Below are 19,341 nucleotides of genomic sequence, written 5' to 3'. Positions count from 1 at the left end.
ACATATCTCATAGTTTACAATAAAGATTCCTTTTTTACTGTATTTGACAGCTTTACTCAACCTTGCCAAAGATGCACAATATTTTTAGTGAATGTAGTATGCTTAGGTCCCCATAGCTCATTGGATCTTGGTTCAAAAATAAATTATTTTTGGAATTTTATTTTTCCTGGAACCAATGACTGTAAGTGAATTAGGACCATTGTACTGTATATGAGCATTGATAATGTAGACAGATGCAGTCAAACAGCATGAAATACCACATAATGCTTTTATAAATTATACTGTGCTAATCAGCTGGATGGGCCAGAGAGGAATGCTTGACAGGCCAGATCTAACCCCCAGGGCTGATTTTGCTCATCCCTGTTCTAAAAGACAGGTTGGATTCTTTCAGTTACTCTGATGTATCCTCACTGCAGTCACTGGGGTTGTACCCAGGTGATTGAGAATATGTTGTCTATGGGCTCTCTTTAAACATGTGTATGTTGAGAAACATCAATAAATCATGAGAACTTGAAGGTAAAAGTGAGAATTATAATAAACTATTTCTCTATCTGTGTCCTGCCCTATAATGTTTAGCACTGACTTTTATGGTGCCTTTCATCACCAAAGATCTTTATAAACATTACCTAATTAATCCTCGAAACTCCCTGGAGATACAGGCAGAAACTACGCCATGTAGTTTAGCTGTCCAACAACATGAGTAACTTATGAGTAACTAGTGACTAGTCAAAGCATATTAAAATTGGGTAAACTAAGGTTAAGTGACCTTACCAGCACTGCAGAGGGAATCTTTGTGAGAGCCCATAGTAAAATCAAGGAGTCCTGGCTTCTATTGTAATAACTGAAGATGCGGATTTTTAATCTCTCATTGGGCTTGTCTACACTACCACCCTCCTGCGAAGGAAGGATGGTAATTAGGGTGTTGGGAGTTAACTAATGACGTGCTGCGCTGCATATGCAGCACTTCATTGGACTTGTCTACACTAGCACCTTCCTTGAAAGGAAGGATGGTAAGTAGGGTGTCAGGAGTTTACTAATGAAGTGCTGCCGTGCATATGCAGCACTTCATTAAGCAAATTCCCCCCTGCGGCAACTTTGAAGTTTTAAACTTCGTTTTAAACTTCAAAGTACCGGTGCGCATCTAGCCGCGGCTCACCCACTGGTACTTTGAAGTGCCAGGGCAACTTTGAAGTCCGTGGGGGGAATTTGCTTAATGAAGCGCTGTGTATGCAGCACAGCACTTCATTAGTAGACTCCTAACACACTAATTACCATCCTTCCTTCGAAGGTGGGTGGTAGTGTAGACACAGCCATTTGTATTTATGTATTATGAGTGCAAATCCCTTAGTCATACAATGCTGTACTTACTCAACCCAAATGCATTCGTTCTACTGCAATGAGAATCATGCACTTAGCTATTTTCAGCAGGTTTATCGTGTTTAATCACTCAGTTCTCATGAAGAGAACAAATCTTTCTCAGAAAAGAGATAACATTTTCTAATTGCAGAAGTGTAGCTTTTAACAAGTATATCCTCTACAATTCAAGCAAAAAGCATGACACCTAAATGTCTTAAGTTTTAAACAGAAAACCTTCTGAATGATTTAAATAAAGCAGGTTTCCTAGTTATTTTTAATAACCAAGATGAAAGAACTGCTATAATTGTAAAACATACATATAAAATGTAACCCATCCATCTGCCATTACAGAATGCAAAGTGGCAAAAATTGAATAGGTTTACCTGACTTCAGGTGCTGGAATTCCTACTACAATGCAGTCCAACTGCACTTTGGTTCCTTCAGGAACTTCTCTGCTTTTCAGTTTTTGTGTAAAGTGTGGCGGCCGTCCAACTGGCTCCTCAAAATATAAAGATGTGGGTTCTGTCTGTGTTGTTAACTCTGTACTTTCTACCTGATTTATAGATTCCAAGTTTACCTTGTGTTGATCATTTGTTTTTTCAAGTGTATACTCTGCTTTATCATCCAAATCTTGAAGTACTGGAATAGGTCGTCGCTCTCTCTTTTCTGAGAGGTTTGGGAAACTAGGGCTACCTTCTTGAGCAGCTTTATTTTTAGATTCAAGCTTGCTCCTGTAGTTTTTGCATGTTTTAGGTCTTATTCTTTTAGAGTTGTGTGCTTTGAAAAGTGAAGAAAGCTCCTCAATGAAATCTGCTGCCTTGTTTAGAAATTCTTTTTTGGATTCTGCTTCAGAACCAAACTTTTGTTTCTTTAGATTCTGAGTACTCTCTTTGGAACCTTTTGTTTCTGTGACATGATCCAGACAAAAATTTGAATGGAGATCTTTGTCAGAAGTTGGTAAAACTGTGGCCTGTGCCACTTGTTTGTTTGAAATAGTTTTTCCGCAGGTTTTCACTTGATCAGAACTATAATGTACATGTGTCTGTTGTTCATCTTGTTTCTCAAGTGGATCTTTATCAATTGCTTGTCTTGCCAGATTTACACTTTCATCTAACTCTTCTTGGCTCAAAAAGGCAGAAAGATCTGGAAGGTCATCTGGGCCAGCAACTTCTTCTGAAGCCCCGGAAGTACTGCCATAATGGAAAGTGTGTGAAGATGGTTCTGATCTACTTCTTTCACTGTTCCCTTGATAATTGGTTTCAGCTAAATAACTCTCTTTCAGAAGTTGAGATATTGAAGTGGAAGATTCTAAACTGTTGTCTTGCATGCTGTCAACAAAAAGGACAAATAGGACCACACCTCATCAATAGTAAATTAGTTGCCGCACAGAATTACAGGTGTCTGAAATTCAGAACACAATTTTAAATTGTATTTTTGTGCCTCTTTTTATTAAATTGATCTGTTGTTGTGTTTATTAAGAGTGAGATCTACTGCCTTTGTTAACTGAAATGAGTTTTTATTATTTTTACCCCTGTTATCCCAGGTAACGGGTGAAGAGAACTGTTAACTAAGTTCCAGTTGCAAAGTCTTTATGGTTAACTATGTCTAAGCCAGAAAGAACCCACTTTAACTTTTAAATTCCATGCTGAATTTGATGGACTGACAATTAGGAGAAAAACACACAGCTTTATGGTACTTCTAAACTGAACAGATTTTGTCTGAAATCACTGAAAGAAATCAATTTGTGGGGTTAAAACACATTCTAATGAAATATTTTCACTGAAAACTCACAACAAATACTATATTAATTACACAAGAATGGCCATACCCGGTCAGACCAATGGTTCATATAGCCCAGTATTCTGTCTCTCACAGGCCGTGTCTACACGAGCCCCAAACTTCGAAATGGCCACACAAATGGCCATTTTGAAGTTTACTAATGAAGCGCTGAAATGCATATTCAGCGCTTCATTAGCATGCAGGCGGCCGCGGCACTTCGAAATTGACGCGCCTCGCCGCCGCGCGTCTCATCCCGATGGGGCTCCTTTTCGAAAGGACCCCACCTACTTTGAAGTCCCCTTATTCCCATGAGCTGATGGGAATAAGGGGACTTCGAAGTAGGTGGGGTCCTTTCGAAAAGGAGCCCCGTCGGGACGAGACATGTCCATTTTGAAGTGCCACGGCCGCCTGCATGCTAATGAAGCGCTGAATATGCATTTCAGCGCTTCATTAGTAAACTTCGAAATGGCCATTTGCGTGGCCATTTTGAAGTTTCGGGCTAGTGTAGACGTAGCCACAGTGGCCAGGGCCAGATACTTCATAGGGTACCTGAATAGAACAGGTTAATTTCAAGTGGATATATCCCTTTTCATCTAGTCCCAGTTTCTGGCAATTGGAGGCTAAGAACACCTGAAGCATAGGGTTGTCTCTTAACATCTTAGCTAATAACCGCTGGTGGACCTATCCTTCATGAACTTATCTAATTCTTTTTGGCACCCAGTTATGCTTTAGGACTTCACCAAATCCTGTGGCAAGGAATGCCACAGACTGTGCAGAATATGAAGAAGAGCAAATAAATAACACTTCTCTATTCATTTTCTTCATATCATACATGATTTTGTAGACCACTATCATATCTTCTATATCACACCCCCACATCTCTTTTCCAAGATGAGCAGTCCCATTCTCTTTCTTTTTCCAGGTATGGGAGGTGTTCCATGCTCCTAATTATTTCTGTTGCGTTTCTCTGTACTTTTTGAATGTTAGTATCTCTTTTGAGATTTGCTAACTATAACTGCACACAGTATTCAAGATGTGAGTATACCATATATTTATAAAATGCAGTTATAATATTTTCCCTTTTATTATCTATCCCTTTGCAATGGTCCCTAATATTCTGTTAACTTTTTGATTGCTTGTTTCACTTTGTCTGAATGAGGGAACTACCCACAATGACTTAAGATCTCTTTTATGAATGATAACTAATTTAGTCCCCATCATTGAATACTTTGGTTATATTTTCCAATCTGCATTATTTTGCACTTACCAACACTAGATTTCATCTGCCATTTTGTTGCCCAGTTTAATGAGATTGCTTTGTTACTCTGCAGTCAGTTTTGGCATTAAGTATTGGAGTAATTTTGTGTTGTCTGCAAATTTTGCCACCTCTTTTCAGCTCCTTTTCCAGATCATTTATGAATATGTTGAATAGGACAGATCTTCATACAGCTCCTTGGGAAACTTTGCTCTATACCTCTCTAAATTTGAAAACTGGCTATTTATTCCTACCCTTTCTTTCCTGTCATTTTTTACCTGTTACTGAACCATGAGAAGAATTTCCTCTTATTCCATGACTACTCGCTTTTATAAGGGACCTTGTCAAGGGCTTTCTCAGTGTCCAAGTACTCTATATTGATGCGATCACCCTCATCTCAGGGCTCTTGGAGGGCCGGGGGAGGTCAGGGGCCATGGCTTCATCACTTTTTTTCCTGCTTTAAGGGTGAGCGATGAGGAGCAAGGGACTGAGCTTAGTGAGTATTGGGCAGGGCAGGGAAAGCAGGTGGAGGAATGGAAAAGTCTCAAGCACTGGAGACACGTGAGGGGATGTCTGAGGGGTCACATGCCCTTTAAATGCTGTGAGAGGGGCAAGAGGCTAGAGCCTCTGAATGTCCTGGGGACTACTGGGAGAACCTGGCTTTTGGAGCTTGCAGCAGAGGTCAAGTTCTCCCTGCACTCACCAGTGTCCACAAGGGGAAGCGGAGCAATGTGGCTCCACTCCCTGGTGGCTGGTGCATCACTTGGGGAAGGGCAGGACTGCACCATCCACACTCCCCACCAGGAGGTATAATAATGTAGTTGGCAGCTGGCAGGTGGAGTCCTGTTGCTTCACTTCTCCCAACAGCTGGCAGTGAGTGCAGAGGTCCCAACCCTTACTGCAGGCACCAGACCCTTGCTAATCTCCTGGGCTGCATCACTGGAGGAGGGGGTTGGGTGAAGAGGTGGGGCAGTGGTGGGGGTGGAAAAGGCAGGGGGGGGTTGGGACCTAGGGTGGAAGTGGGGGGTTGTCTTGGCCCTTCCCTGGATGTTACAGGGAGGAGTCTCATGGGGGCAGTCACATGGCTTGTCCCCCACAATGTCTTTCTTCACCACTTGACCCTGGTCTCACGGGAAGAGGAAGCATGGGGGCAGGGCCTTGGGGATGAGGTGGAGCAGTAATGGGGCTCTGAGGGAAGAGGCAGAATGAGGCCTCAGGAGTGAGGTGGATTAGGGAGCAGGACTACCAGTTGAGTATTGGTGACTATTTTTCCAGTGCTCCTGCCTTGTCCACATGCTTGTTAGCTGCTTCAAAGAATTCTAATAGATTGAGGCATAATTTTCCTTTCCTATATCCATGTATGCATCTGATAATACAGTTCTTTACTATAGCTTTAATCATTACAAAAAGCAACTTATGACACCGTATATGTAGTAATTTCTTCCATATCTGGCAACTCCAGTACCTGGAGGTTGCTGGATATGCAAATATTACAGTTAATCAAGAGTAGCTGGGAGGAGACACAGGCAGGGGTCAGTGGGCCCCCAATAAGAGAGTTCAGCTCCTCCCATCCCCCAGCACCTTCTGATCAACTGCTGCCCCATTTACCTTTTAGGGGAACAGCAGGAGACACTTACATTGGGGTTCATGACATGGCGCTCACAGATCATGGCTCACGGCTTGTGGCTTGCCGCACATGGATCGCTGCATGGGACTTGTGGCTGGAAGATCGCTGCAGGGAGCGGGGGCTGGCAGATCACCCTGGGGAGTATGGGGCTGGAAGATCGCTGTGGGGAGCATGGGGCTGGAAGATTGTTGTGAGGGGCATAGGGCTGGAAGATCGTTGTGGGAGCACGAGGCTTGCAGATCTCTGTCTGGCACGTGGAGCCTTTGACTGCTGCCCTGCAGCCAACCCCCTGCCTGGATACCACAGACCTGTGAGCATCCCAGACCCCACACCACTCCTGCAGCCCCCTGTTCACACCCTGAGCCACCTTCCATACCCTAACTTGCTCCCATAGCCTGCACTGCAGCTCCCTGCCTCACATCTGAGCCTGCTCTTACATGCCAAATGCCTCATACCCAGCCTGGAGCCCCTCTGCACCACAAACGTCTCATCCCAAGCCCCACCCAATGGCCTGTGAATCTGGCTCATCATGCTAACAGAGGAAGCTCCAAGTCTGTTTGCCCTCCCTCCCTCCATGCGTGCCCTGTGTATGGCGTTTTTTTCTGTCAGTCCATGGTTCCTGACAGAAAATAGTTTCCCCACCCTTGGATTAAGACATAAAATCCAGCACATTAATTTTACCGTATGTAGCTGCGTAAAAAGACAGGTACAGCTTTTTATACTTTGTCAAGAAAGTTGTTTGTATTACTGGGCCATTTAAAACTCTGAATCGAGTTAATCGTGATGCAGTGCACCATTGAAGATGACAAGATGAGAGTGGGAAGCCCAAATTTCAATTCTAAATTCTTGACTAAGAAATCAAAATCCTATATTTGGATGCTCAAATCAGCATTTCAGTCCCATAAATTCATATTTTATGCATATAGGCTATGTCTACACTTGGGCAAAACTTAGAAATGGCCATGCTAATGGGCAAATCGGAGAATACAAATGAGGCGCTGAAATGAATATTCAGCACCTCATTAGCATGCCGCTGGCTGCAGCACTTTGAAAGTACTGCATTTCGCTTGCGCGCGGCTCATCTCCATGGGCGTCTTTTTCAAAAGGATCCTGCAAACATTGAAATTCCCTTATTCCTCTCAGCTGATTTCAATGTTTGCAGGGCCCTTTCAAAAATGACCCGCGTGCAGACGACCCGCATGCAAGCAAACCATGGCACTTTTGAAGTAATATTCATTTCAGTAACTCATTAGTATTCTCTGATTTGGCCATTAGCATGGCCATTTTGCAGTTTTGTCCAAGTGTACACAAAGCCATAATGTGGGAATTGGATGTTCTATTAAGGTGTTTAGATTTTGAAAATTCAGATTGAAGTTGTTTAGAAGAAAAGAAGATTCCATGCAGAGGTCCAGGTGGCTGGTATTTTTGTATATATATGGTTCTCAAATGATTTATCATAGTGGGATGCATATGCCCACAATGTTATCTGGGCCACAGGTTAAGAATCACAGTGCCCCTTCCACCCAGAGACACCTCCAGAGTGGAGCCAGGACTGGAGACCTGAGAAGCAGGGATCCCAGGCCCACTGCATGTACCTCACCAACTCTGTAGGGCAGCCCCAGACCCTGGATGTTGCAGGGCTAGGCAGCACCCTTGGCCAAATGGCAGCCCTGGGCAATGGACCCTGCAGGGCTGGATGGTGGGGCCAATAGCCCTAGATTCTGAGGGCTAAGTTGCAGCCCTGGAGTCTGCAGAGCCCGGCAGCAACCTCAGATCTCAGAACCCATGGAGGTGGTCAGCCACTCAAGTCATAGTGGGGCTGGGTGGTGAAGCCAAGTGGCAGCTCTTGACTCTAGACTCTGTGGGGCTGGACAACAGCCCCAGGCCCTGGACCCAGTGGGGCCAGCAGGCAACCTTGGTCTCTGGGAGAGAGCAGCAGCCTCAGATCCTAAATTGTGTAGAGTTATGGGGTGGCAACTTAGACTCTGTGGTACCATGTGGCAACCTCCACAAAGACCCCAAAACTGTGGGGCAGCCCCTGAATCCCATGGGGCCTGCCTGCAGTCCTGCACCCTGTGGGGCTGGACAGCAAGGCCACACAGCAGCTGCAGACACTGGACTATGTGGGGCACTCTGACAGTCCTGGATGGGACCAGCTGGTGACGCTAATTCTGCCAGTCCAGGCAGCCCACCCGGACTGTGCAGCACTGGGTAGGCAGACAGCCAGGAACCTGGACACTGCCAGTGATCTGGCAGCCTTTAGCACACAACTGAGCTGTACGTGTATGCTAATTAGGCTGCATATAACCCATGAGGTTCAGGTTGAGAACCACTTGTGTGTGTGTATATACATTCTGTGAATGATGCTAGTAAAGGTGTGGCTAGATACTGAGTTTATCTAGTACCAAAAGATGCAAGCATTGTAGCTCATTTTATGTGTCATTACTTATCTTAGTATTTGTTAAAAGGAAAGGTTCTTAAAGGTGAAATATTTATTTTATATTTGTATGGGTTCCATCTTTTCTGCATAGACTTCTAGCATCTAATAAATGTAAATCTCTTCTCTACATCATCCTGAGGCCTGAATCTTTCCCATCTAGCTGGCTCTGCTGACGGACTGAGCTATTATACTTATCTTGCTCTTCTGTCACCCCCAGCTATAATTCTGAAATGAGCTGCTCATTTCCCAAAGTGCTGCCCAAATCTCAGCCTTAATTTTGTGGATTTGAACTATACCCAGGTAAAGTCTTAAATTATCCAAAATGGGTATAAGGTGGTAAAAAGACCATTTACTCATATTATGTAATGCTGTTGCAGAGAAAAGCACAGAAAGAAGTCCAAGAATTGTGAAAGTGAAATTTCTGTAAAATAAAAGACATGCTGATAACAGATTTTCAAGATTACAGAATTGTTATAGCAATAGACCCAAATGCACGATTAGAGAAAGTGCACAATTATTGACCATCAGCCACTTGTTTTCATTAGCTGGTTTTGAAAGGGGTGAGTTCTCACTCGTTTTGTATACTCACTTTCTGGGGAATAGCTGGCAGCTTAATGCCTAGAGGAAACATATACAAGGATCACTGTCATGATGGCCTTCATCACCAACAACTGGTGCTGGTGTGACTGCCCACAGGGGAACTTGGGACCTTTAGAGCTTAGTGCAGATGCCACTGCAGCTTGAGCTAAAGGGCAGCTGTTTCTCATCTCAGGCTGTAGAGGACATTTACTCTTTGTCTGTGACATGGTCTAGTTACCACTACAAGGGACAGTTAACCACATCTAGGTGTGTAGGTTACACTGGGACCCAGAGACATGGCTAAATTTTGTGTTTCCTGATCCTCCTTGATGTTCTCAAAAGATCAGATGAAAGAAGGGGAACCACAGATTATTGTTATCCACATGGCTTTTTCCTACAAAAAAGTTTTCCTAAGCAACTATTCTAAATTTGGAACCAAATGTTCTTCTATTACTGTTTTCATAATGGGCCTGTTTCCTCCTGCAACTTATTGCATCTGTCTCTTTTCTATCTTTCTATGGAATCATTTAATTATGGCTATTAAAGATTTCATTTACAGGGATCAGGATTATAAATTTCTCATTTCAGTGTAATGTGTATCCCCACAGTTCTCATCAATCACCAAGCAGTTTCTCTACACCTAGACAAAACAAGGAGTTGTGTTGCTTGTGTGTTTCTTCTAAATCTTTGTACTGGGGCTTGTATTTTTTCCTCTGCACCTTCCATACAAAACACTGAAACACAAATAAAATAATCTCTAATTCCCTGAAGAAGTACAGCTCTGATGTCTGGTAAGTCATATAAGCCAGTCATAAGGAGGAATATTTGGCTTTGCAAAAGTAGTTGGGGAATGTACACTAGCAAAAGAGTACAATAAACCACCAACTTTCAATAAAAAAAATAAGTATTACTTTGAAAATCTAAAATAGCAGGTATATTGAGTATGCAATTTTCATCATAAAGGGTCTGTAATAAAAATAACAAAAGCCAAAACATTTAAATATTATGGGCTAGATTTTGACTATCCATTACACAGTCACGTAGGGCAGTGCAGTGTCTCTCCTCTCCTGTGGGCAGATTAGGGCTGCTTTCCTGATGGCTCAGACACTAGGGAGGAGAGCTGAGGCTCTGTACCTAATGCTGCACCCTGCAAACATGTGGGCCGAAAGTAAGCAGATATAAGGCTTCATCCAGCTACGTGCCAGCCAGCAAATCTGGTCAAGTGTGAGATGGGAAAACACTACCCCATAAAAAAATGAGTTAACTTTTTTCTCTTAGTCATCAGAGCAGGAGGGCAGCACACAGTTCCTCCTAGGATGGTACATACTTAGGCTCAACATAAAAGCTCAATATAATCCCAGCTATGCTTGTATTTTTCTTTAGATATCATTCAAACTGTTGTATCTAACTCTAATTTCTATTTTCAGCATGTATAGAATATAATTCTTTTGTTCTATATTTAGTATGATGGAAGTTGGCTGCTCGTCAGACATCACACTTTGAGACAGCATTTAGTTATCTAAAATCAGAAATACTGTGAACAATGATACCTAGAGTCAAATGAAAAATGCTGAGTTTCACCACAGATTCACAAAGTCAAACAGCCAAATCACAAATAAACCTTGAGCAATCTGCAATTTATTTTCTTTTATTCAAAGAAATTGTTCTCTCCAAGCACTCCGTGGAGCAAGGTGATAATGAAGGACCTCTGAGTAAGCTAAAACTGTTCAGATTGCACAGCTAGAAGATAACAACCCAATATCTACTATCCAATGCATAATCTAGCAAGACCCTCAGTTGGATAATGATAGAATGGAATTTAAGTTATTTACTAAAATATCTCTGAATCGCTTACATAGTTCATTTCCAACAATCTAAAATAAATGATCAGAGCAGTGGTTACTGTGTTGGAGGCTTGATTAACAATAAGTCTTAGTTCATATATGACAGTCTGGCTGTGTCTACACTAGCCCCAAACTTCGAAATGGCCACGCAAATGGCCATTTCGAAGTTTACTAATGAAGAGCTGAAATGCATATTCAGCGCTTCGTTAGCATGCGGGCGGCCGCGGCACTTCGAAATTGACGCGCCTCGCCGCCGCGCGGCTCGTCCCGACGGGGCTTCTTTTCAAAAGGACTCCACCTACTTAGAAGTCCCCTTATTCCCATCAGCTCACGTGGCCATTTCGAAGTTTGGGGCTAGTGTAGATGTAGCCTCTGAGTGGCAAAGTATAGAGATTTGGATCTGATCTGTCATACCTCTTTCTGGTTCAAATTTCCAGATTTTGGTTTGGCCTAGTTATTCAAGGGTATTTCCCTTTTATGTTCTCATCAGAACTTTGGAACAGTGAAAGAGAAGTTTGCCCCACGCCTATTTCGTGTTTCATGGTGAACACAATGTACAGTAACAGAGGGAGCCGTGCTAGTTTATATACTATCAAACAAAAAAGCAGTCAAGTAGCACTTTAAAGACTAACAAAATAATTTATTAGGTGAGCTTTCGTGGGACAGTCCCAAAGTCTGTCCCACGAAATCTCACCTAATAAATTATTTTGTTAGTCTTTAAAGTGCTACTTGACTGCTTTTTGTTTCAATGTACAAAAGTTTGTATACAAGTTTGGGAGTTTAGTCAGTGATGTGTGAAAGACTGCCAATATGATCAATAAAGCTGATATAGTAGCTATACATCTCTCTATTGAGACTCCATGATGTGATGCTCCCTAGTAATGTGGAACTCAACAGGGACACAATAAATCAGATTTTCTCAGGTAAATCAGAGCACTGAAACCTTAGCCAAATTTTGTAGTGGAGCTTGGAAGAAACAACATCCATTTTAGTAAGCCAAGAAATCAACATGAGAAATTATGAAGCTACTTCTAAATAGCTTGTAAGTGATACTTAGGATGGAAAATGGGGAGATCAAACCTGATTGTCTCTAATGACACACACAGTCTAGTAACATTGGTTCTTTTGTCTACCCTGCTAATTTGGGTTCAAGTAACTACTACATAAACAATGAGTTCTCCTGAGCCTACATTTCTGCCAATGTTCTATTGTTAGACAAGTGTCCTTTAGGATAAGATGTACCACAGTGCTCTAACTAGCTTCCAGAACTTGATTTTGGCAATGGCTTGATCTATATGTCAGTAGTTTGAAAGCAAGAGGAGTCCTATGTGATGGCAGCTAGTTCCATGAGACTGTCATGTATCAATTCATTTTATATTCTGTAGTGTGGTGCCACTTAAATTCTTTTCCTTGTCACTGAAAGACTCCTGAGCCTTGTTGAGATAAATGATACTGGAATCTTAGAAAACAGGATGAGTTCTTGGACAACTTTGGGCAAAAGTCAGCTCCCTCATTGGCTCAGGCAGCATTACCCAAATGGTGTTCCTCGGAACCCCAGGGTTCCATGAAAAAAGTGCATTACAATAACATTTGATTATTTCAATATAATAATAATAATAATAATAATTAATAATGTTAAGCATTTATGAATGTTATGAAAAACAATTTTCATTTGTGTTTGCCACAATGTGTCCCTGTGTAATGCCATCTTAGCCAGAGAACGGGGACAATGATGTCACTATTCAGCGGTGTGTACACAGTCAGTCAGTGGTGCAATTGCCTGTGATACACCACCGTAAATCCCCATATCATAGATAATTTTGGGGCGGCTTATGTCAAGAATATTCAGCTTTATCAAGAAGTGCAGTTCATCAGTGGTTACCCTTAGCCAGCACATGCTTGTGTGAAACTAGGTTCTCAAATTTCACAAAAAAAACAAACAAAATACAGAAATCGACTGAGTGCCAGATCAAGAACCTAACTTTCCATTATTAAACCAAATATAAAAATAATTTACCAAGGAAAGAAGAAAAACCACTCTTCACATTGAAAACTGTAATATAGTGCATATTAGTTTTTGAGCTTTATTTTTTGTACATATGAAATGTGACTTTTGTTTTTTAAATATGTGCAATTAAACTAAATGTTGATCTCATGACCTTATTTAGCATTTGTTTATTATTATCCTTACTTATTTATGGTCTACCTTTTCAGCTCTGTATATACGACTGTTATTAGGGGTTCTGCAACATTCTTTCAAGTATAAAAGGGTTCCATGGCGAAATGAAATTGGGAAACACTGGCCAAGGGAAAAGTTGAATGCCTGATGTTAACACGAGCCTTTTCAGACCATTCCTCCACTTATCTAATAATAACCTGGTAATCAGGAAGTAAAGAATTCAAATACCAACACTAATACATGGGGGAAAACTCAAGGCAGTCTGTTGCTTCAGAGATATTTTTCTAGATAATTTCTTTTTCAACATTCATCTGTTTTAATATTCCCCCTGCTTTGTTCAATCTGTAATACATTTTAGAATCTTTAACAAAACCAAATGGGAATCTGGCATGATTTTCGTTAGCTGGATGTCCACTAATCATGGGTGTGGCCAAATTTCCCATGGTCCTCTCAATGTTCTGTGTTCTCATTTACCCTAAATGTCTCCTAAGAGTCCAGTAAGCAGTGACAATACTGACCTCTGTCCAATTCTCTCATTTGGCATCTGTTAGGTCCTGAAGGTGACAGATTAGAGAAGTTTGACGTGTAGGTATTATCTTGAAAAGTTATGGAAGATGGAAGAGATTCCAAAAGACTGGAAATGGACATTAATAGTGCCCCTTTGTAAAAAAGGGAAATAGAAGCAACCCAGGGAATTAGAGACCAGTCAGCTTAACTTCTATACCAGAAAAGATAATGGAGCAAATAATTTAGGAATCAATTCACAAACATTTTGAGGATAATCAGGTGATAAATAACAGGTAGTGTAGATATATCAATAACAAATCTTATCAAACCAACCTGATAGCTTTTTTTGAAAGGGTTACAGGACTCATGGATTGGGGAAGTGGCAGATGTGGTATATCTAGACTTCAATAAAACTTTGGATGCAGTCATGCATGCCCTTCTCATTAACAAACTAAGTAAATGCATCATAGAATCATAGAATACTAGGACTGGAAGGGACCTCAAGAGGCCATCGAGTCCAGCCCCCTGCCCCAATGGCAGGACCAAGTACTGTCTAAACCATCCCTGATAGACATCTGTCTAACCTGTTCTTAAATATCTCCAGCGATGGAGATTCCACAATCTCCCTTAGGAATTTATTCCACTGTTTGACCACCCGGACAGTTAGCAACTTTTTCCTAATGTCCAACCTAAACCTCCCTTGCTGCAGTTTAAGCCCATTGCCTCTTGTTCTATCCTCAGAGGTTAAGAACAAGTTTTCTCTCTCCTTCTTATGACACCCTTTTAGATACCTGAAGACCGCTATTATGTCTCCCCTCAATCTTCTCTTTTCCAAACTAAACAAGCCCAATTCTTTCAGCCTTTTTTCATAGGTCACATTCTCTAGACCTTTAATCATTCTTGTTGCTCTTTTCTGGACCCTCGCTAATTTCTCCACATCTTTCTTGAATTGCAGCGCCCAGAACAGTACTCCAGCTGAGGCCTAACCAGCGCAGAGCAGAGCAGAGCAGAGCAGAAGAATGACTTCTTGTGTCTTGTTCACAACACACCTGTTAACGCATACCAGAATCATGTTTGCTTTTTTTGCAACAGCATCACACTGTTGACTCAAATTTAGCCTGTGGTCCACTATAACCCCTAGATCCTTTTCTGCTGCAGTCACTCCTAGACAGTCTCTCCCCATTCTGTATGTGTGAAACTGATTGTTCCTTCCAAAGTGGAACACTTCGCATTTATCCTTATTAAACTTCATCCTGTTTACCTCAGACCATTTCTCCAATTTATCCAGGTCATTTTGAATTATGACCCTATCCTCCAAAGCAGTTGCAACCTCTCCCAGCTTGGTGTCATCTGCAAACTTAATAAGCATACTTTCTATGCCAATATCTAAATCATTGATGAAGATATTGAACAGAACCGGTCTTAACGCAGACCCCTGCGGAACCCCACTTGTTATACTTTTCCAGCAGGATTGAGAACCATTAAGAACTACTCTCTGGGTACAGTTATCCAGCCAGTTATGCACCCACCTTATAGTAGCCTCATCTAAATTTTATTTGCCTAGTTTTTTTATAAGAATATCTTGCGAGACTGTATCAAATGCTTTACTAAAGTCTAGGTATACCATATCTACCGCTTCTCCCTTATCCACAAGGCTTATTATCCTATCAAAGAAAGCTGTCAGATTAGTTTGACATGATTTGTTCCATCCTAGATGGAAATTCTATTAGATGGCTACATAATTGGTAAAATACCATTCCTAGAGAATACTCAGTGGGTATTAGTCATGCTGGAAGGGCATAAGGAGTGGGGTTCCATGGGGTTTAGTTTGGGGACCAGTTCTGTTAACTATCTTCATCAGTGATTTAAATAATGGCTTATAAATATTATAAATGATACCAAGATGGGAGGGTTTGCAAATTCTTTGGGCGATAGGATTATAATTCAAAATTATCTGAACAACTGGAGAAGTGGTCTGGGGTAGATAGGATGAAATTCAATAATGACAAATGTAAAATACTCCACTTAGGAAGGAACTATCCATTACACACATACAAAATGGGAGAAGTCTCCTTAGTTTGGAGTATTGTGGAAAGGAATCTAGGGGTCACAGTGGACCACAAGTTAAATATGAGTCACTACTGTAACACTGTTGTATAAAAAAAACAAACATTATTCTGAAATGAAGTAACAGAGGTGTTGAAAGGAAAATATGAGAAGTAATTTTTGTATTCTACTCCATACTGATTAGGCCTCAATTGTAGTGTTGTGTCCAGTTCTGGGTGCCAAATTTCTGGAAAGATGAGGAAAATTGTAGACGGGCAACAAAAATGAGAAGAGAAGAGCAACAAAAATGAATAGTAGTAGTAGTAGTAGTAGTAGTATCATTCTTCAGTCTACGTAGACTATGGATCGTGCCCTTCGTGGTTCCATTTGGGATCATCATTTGCAGTGTCGACTGTGATTGTGAAGGCCCACACGAGAGTGACAGTCCTTGCTGCATCAACTGTTGCATGTGTAATGGGTGTCTGGCAGGTCCTTACTGTGCTTTCTGTGGGCTCGCTTCTCCTCCATCTGTATTCAAAAATGAATACAGATCTAGAAAACATGACCTATGAAGGAAGATTGGAAGAACTGGGTTTATTTCATATGGAGAAGAAAAGATTGAGAGGGGACTGGATAACAGCTTTCAAGTACCTAAAAGATTGAGGGAGAAAAAATATTCTCCTTAAATTCTGATGATAGAACAAGAAGCAATGGGTTTAAAACACAGCAAAGGAAATTTAGGTTGGACATTAGGAAAGCTTCTTAACTGTCAGGGCAGTTAGGCACTGGAATACATAGTCTATGGAGGTTGTGGAAGCTCCATCACTGGAGATGTTTAAGAACAACTTAGACCAGGAGTGGGCAATAAAGCAGCCTAGGGGCCAGATGCAGTTTGCCAAGGTTAGCCCCTGGTGAACCACAGGACACTTTATTTCCCTGCGCATCTGCAGGCATGTCCGCTTACTGCTCCCATTGGCAGCAGTTCACCCCATCCCAGCCAACAGGAGCCGCAGGAAGTGGCGTGGACTCAGACACTACTTCCCACAGCTCCCATTGGCCGGGAATGGCAGTCTGTGGCCAATGGAAACTATGGCTGCACAGGCAAATTGTCCAGTGTTCCGCCAGGGCTAATGTTGGCAAACTAACTCTAGCCCATGGGCAGTTTTATTACCCATCCGTGGGTTAGACAAAAAGCTGTCTAGATGGTTCTTGGTCCTGCCACGAGTGCCAGGGTCTGAATTTGATGACCTCTAAAGGTCCCTTCCAGTTCTATTAGTCTATGATTCTATTCACATTTACCCAAATGGAGCTCTCCTTCTTCACCTAAGAAGAGACAGGTTTTCAGACAAGCTCAGCCAGAACAAAGAACTTAGACTTCATTCTCTCACCCTGTAGACTGAAATCACTGACACATTTCCACGGGGACCAATCTTATATATTTATTTTTAAGCCCTGCCTTTAAATATTTCCTCCCCTGGCACTCAATCTCAGAGTTACAACAGTGGGATGTCTAAGAGAGAAGCAGTATTCTTCATGAAGTAAAACAAAATAAAACAACACCCTCACTGCACATTAAACCACCACAAAAAATCCCTTTTCCTTTATGTTGTTCTTTTTTAAAACTTCTTTCATCTTGCCATATATTAGGATTTGTATTCATGGTATTGGAGTTTGGTCACAATAAACCACTTTTGTGATTATCATGCACAAAAAATATTAGCCCTGATTCAAAATTTTGCACTGCGGTGCGCTAACAAAATGAGAATAGTTAAGACCCTCTCTAACACTGATGGTTCAGCAGTTCTCTTTGGACTGCAAAGCAAACCATATTTTTGAACAATACTAGCTGAAATCAGATTGACAGTTAAATAAATTCAGAATTTTACAACAGATGAACATGGTTTCTCAACTGTCTGTTATTTATCAGAAGTTGACCTTAGTGCTGCAGTCCCTGAGGGTTGGTATAGTTGGCCAGATGTCTTCTTGTCTTGCATGGATGTGAGGCCTGAACCAGTATCAATGGATTTTCCATTGACTTCAAATTCTTTGTTCTAAATACAGTTTTGTACATCTTGATAATGTAACTTGCATTGACTCTAATAGCAGTTTCATGGGGAGTCCCATTTACATCCCATTGCAAAGCAGGCGGCATGAAGTGCTAGGACTCCAGCAGCAGGGAAGAAGAGCAACTGCTTCCTCTCTCACCATGCTGTATGGACACACAGTGAGTGCTGCTGCTAGGGGGTCCCATTTCCTTGTTGCTGCTGGGCATACTGAGAAATTGGGGGGGAGGGGCATGTGACTCCTGCAAAACACCCCCCATGCATCACTTCTGAATCTGGGCTGATTTACCAGCCTATAGCTGTGTGAACAACAGGTTTTTCTGTTTGGTGTCCAAACCAAAATACCAACAAAAAAAATTGTCCCTACCTCAAACAAAGTATTCGGTTTTCTCAGTGAAATATATATATATAAAAATGAAGCTTGGCTTATTTGAAATATTTTCTTTAACCCGAAACAGAATGTTTTCTTTCCTTTAAAAATTGTTTAAGTAATTTTCAGAACAAAACAGCAAAATGTAAAAAATATAAAAAAATTAAAAAGTTAAAATTGTTTGTTTAGAAATTTGTATAAAATTATTTGAATTCTTCTGTATGAAACCTTTTTTTTTTCAGATAAACATTTCACTGAATTACAAACTTGGAAGTAGTTTTGCGTAACCCAAATGTGCACTTTCTGGCTAATAAATTATTTGTTCCAAAGTTTTTGCTGCTTTGGTAAATACAAAGGGAGAACAGGATGTTATGTCTAGTTACAAAAAAGCCACAACTGTAAAGAAAAGTAAGAGTGACAGAACTCTGTGCTCTTGTTTTGGCTTCTCTCCAAACATAAGGAGATGTGGGTCTTCCAGGCCCAGAACAGATAAGTACTCCCGGCACAAGTTCAAGATCAGAGATTATGGCCTCCCATTTGTTTATATTATTTTTCCTAGTAGCAGGAATGATCAGTGCATGGTGGCATTATGCATGGGGCTGAGAACAGCCTGAAGAAAATCTTAGTTCATATCTGGAGCCAGAATTTAAATGTTAGTGCTTGGATATAATTTTAATATATTTCATGTATTCATTGTTAGGCTGACGCATTAGGACACCCAACAAGCTACTGTACAGTGTTTTACATTATTTAAACAATGAGCTATGGTCTGCTGTGTTACACCATGTACCCATGAAGGCATTTCTTCAGTGAGGTGGTGCTGATACAGCTGAAGGCAGAATTTTGCTTACAGCCTGTATGATAGGGATGGACAAACTTAGTGGATTTTGAAATTTCTAAAGTCTGTTCTCCTGTGTTTCAGGTGTGCAAACTTGCTTGAAATCACAGAACTTTTTCTCTCATAGTTTAAGCCTATGATTTCTCAACTGAGATTCAGTTTAATTATATTTTCTAGTGAAAAGGAAGCCTTTCCTCTTGCCCAGTACTGGGTTGTCCAGGTGGATGACTTATTTACAATGGATAATCTGTACTTTTCTCATTAGACTGACTACTTTTCTTCACTTTTTTTCCCCACAGTCCTTCTGCATTTGTTTTTTCCCTGCCTGTTTAATGCTCCATTTTCACTCAATTTTTTCACCGATTTTTCTTCCTTTTTTGCAGTCTCTCCCAAGCAAAATATGAAATCAATAACACTAAAATTAATTAGACTTTCACACCACAAGATCTGAGTGGGTT

General features: G+C 41.2%; 1 protein-coding gene across 6 annotated transcripts in view; it reads right to left on the bottom strand.

The window, feature by feature from the left end:
• MYPN (myopalladin) overlaps positions 1–19,341 on the bottom strand; it is a 179,174-nt gene that overhangs the window by 126,303 nt on the left and 33,530 nt on the right. For 5 of the 6 annotated variants that reach the window (XM_075000208.1, XM_075000212.1, XM_075000211.1 and 2 more), the window contains one exon: positions 1,740–2,684. The exons of the other annotated variant lie outside the window; for it this stretch is intronic. In XM_075000208.1, coding sequence (XP_074856309.1) covers positions 1,740–2,684 — 945 coding nt within the window. The remainder of the gene's footprint in view (positions 1–1,739; positions 2,685–19,341) is intronic. 6 annotated transcript variants of the gene reach the window in all.

Source organism: Carettochelys insculpta, chromosome 7, assembly GCF_033958435.1.
Source record: "Carettochelys insculpta isolate YL-2023 chromosome 7, ASM3395843v1, whole genome shotgun sequence".
Taxonomy (NCBI): Eukaryota; Metazoa; Chordata; order Testudines; family Carettochelyidae; genus Carettochelys; species Carettochelys insculpta.
The sequence above is the reverse complement of the archived record's forward strand: the minus strand, read 5'-3'. Positions and strand labels throughout refer to the sequence as shown.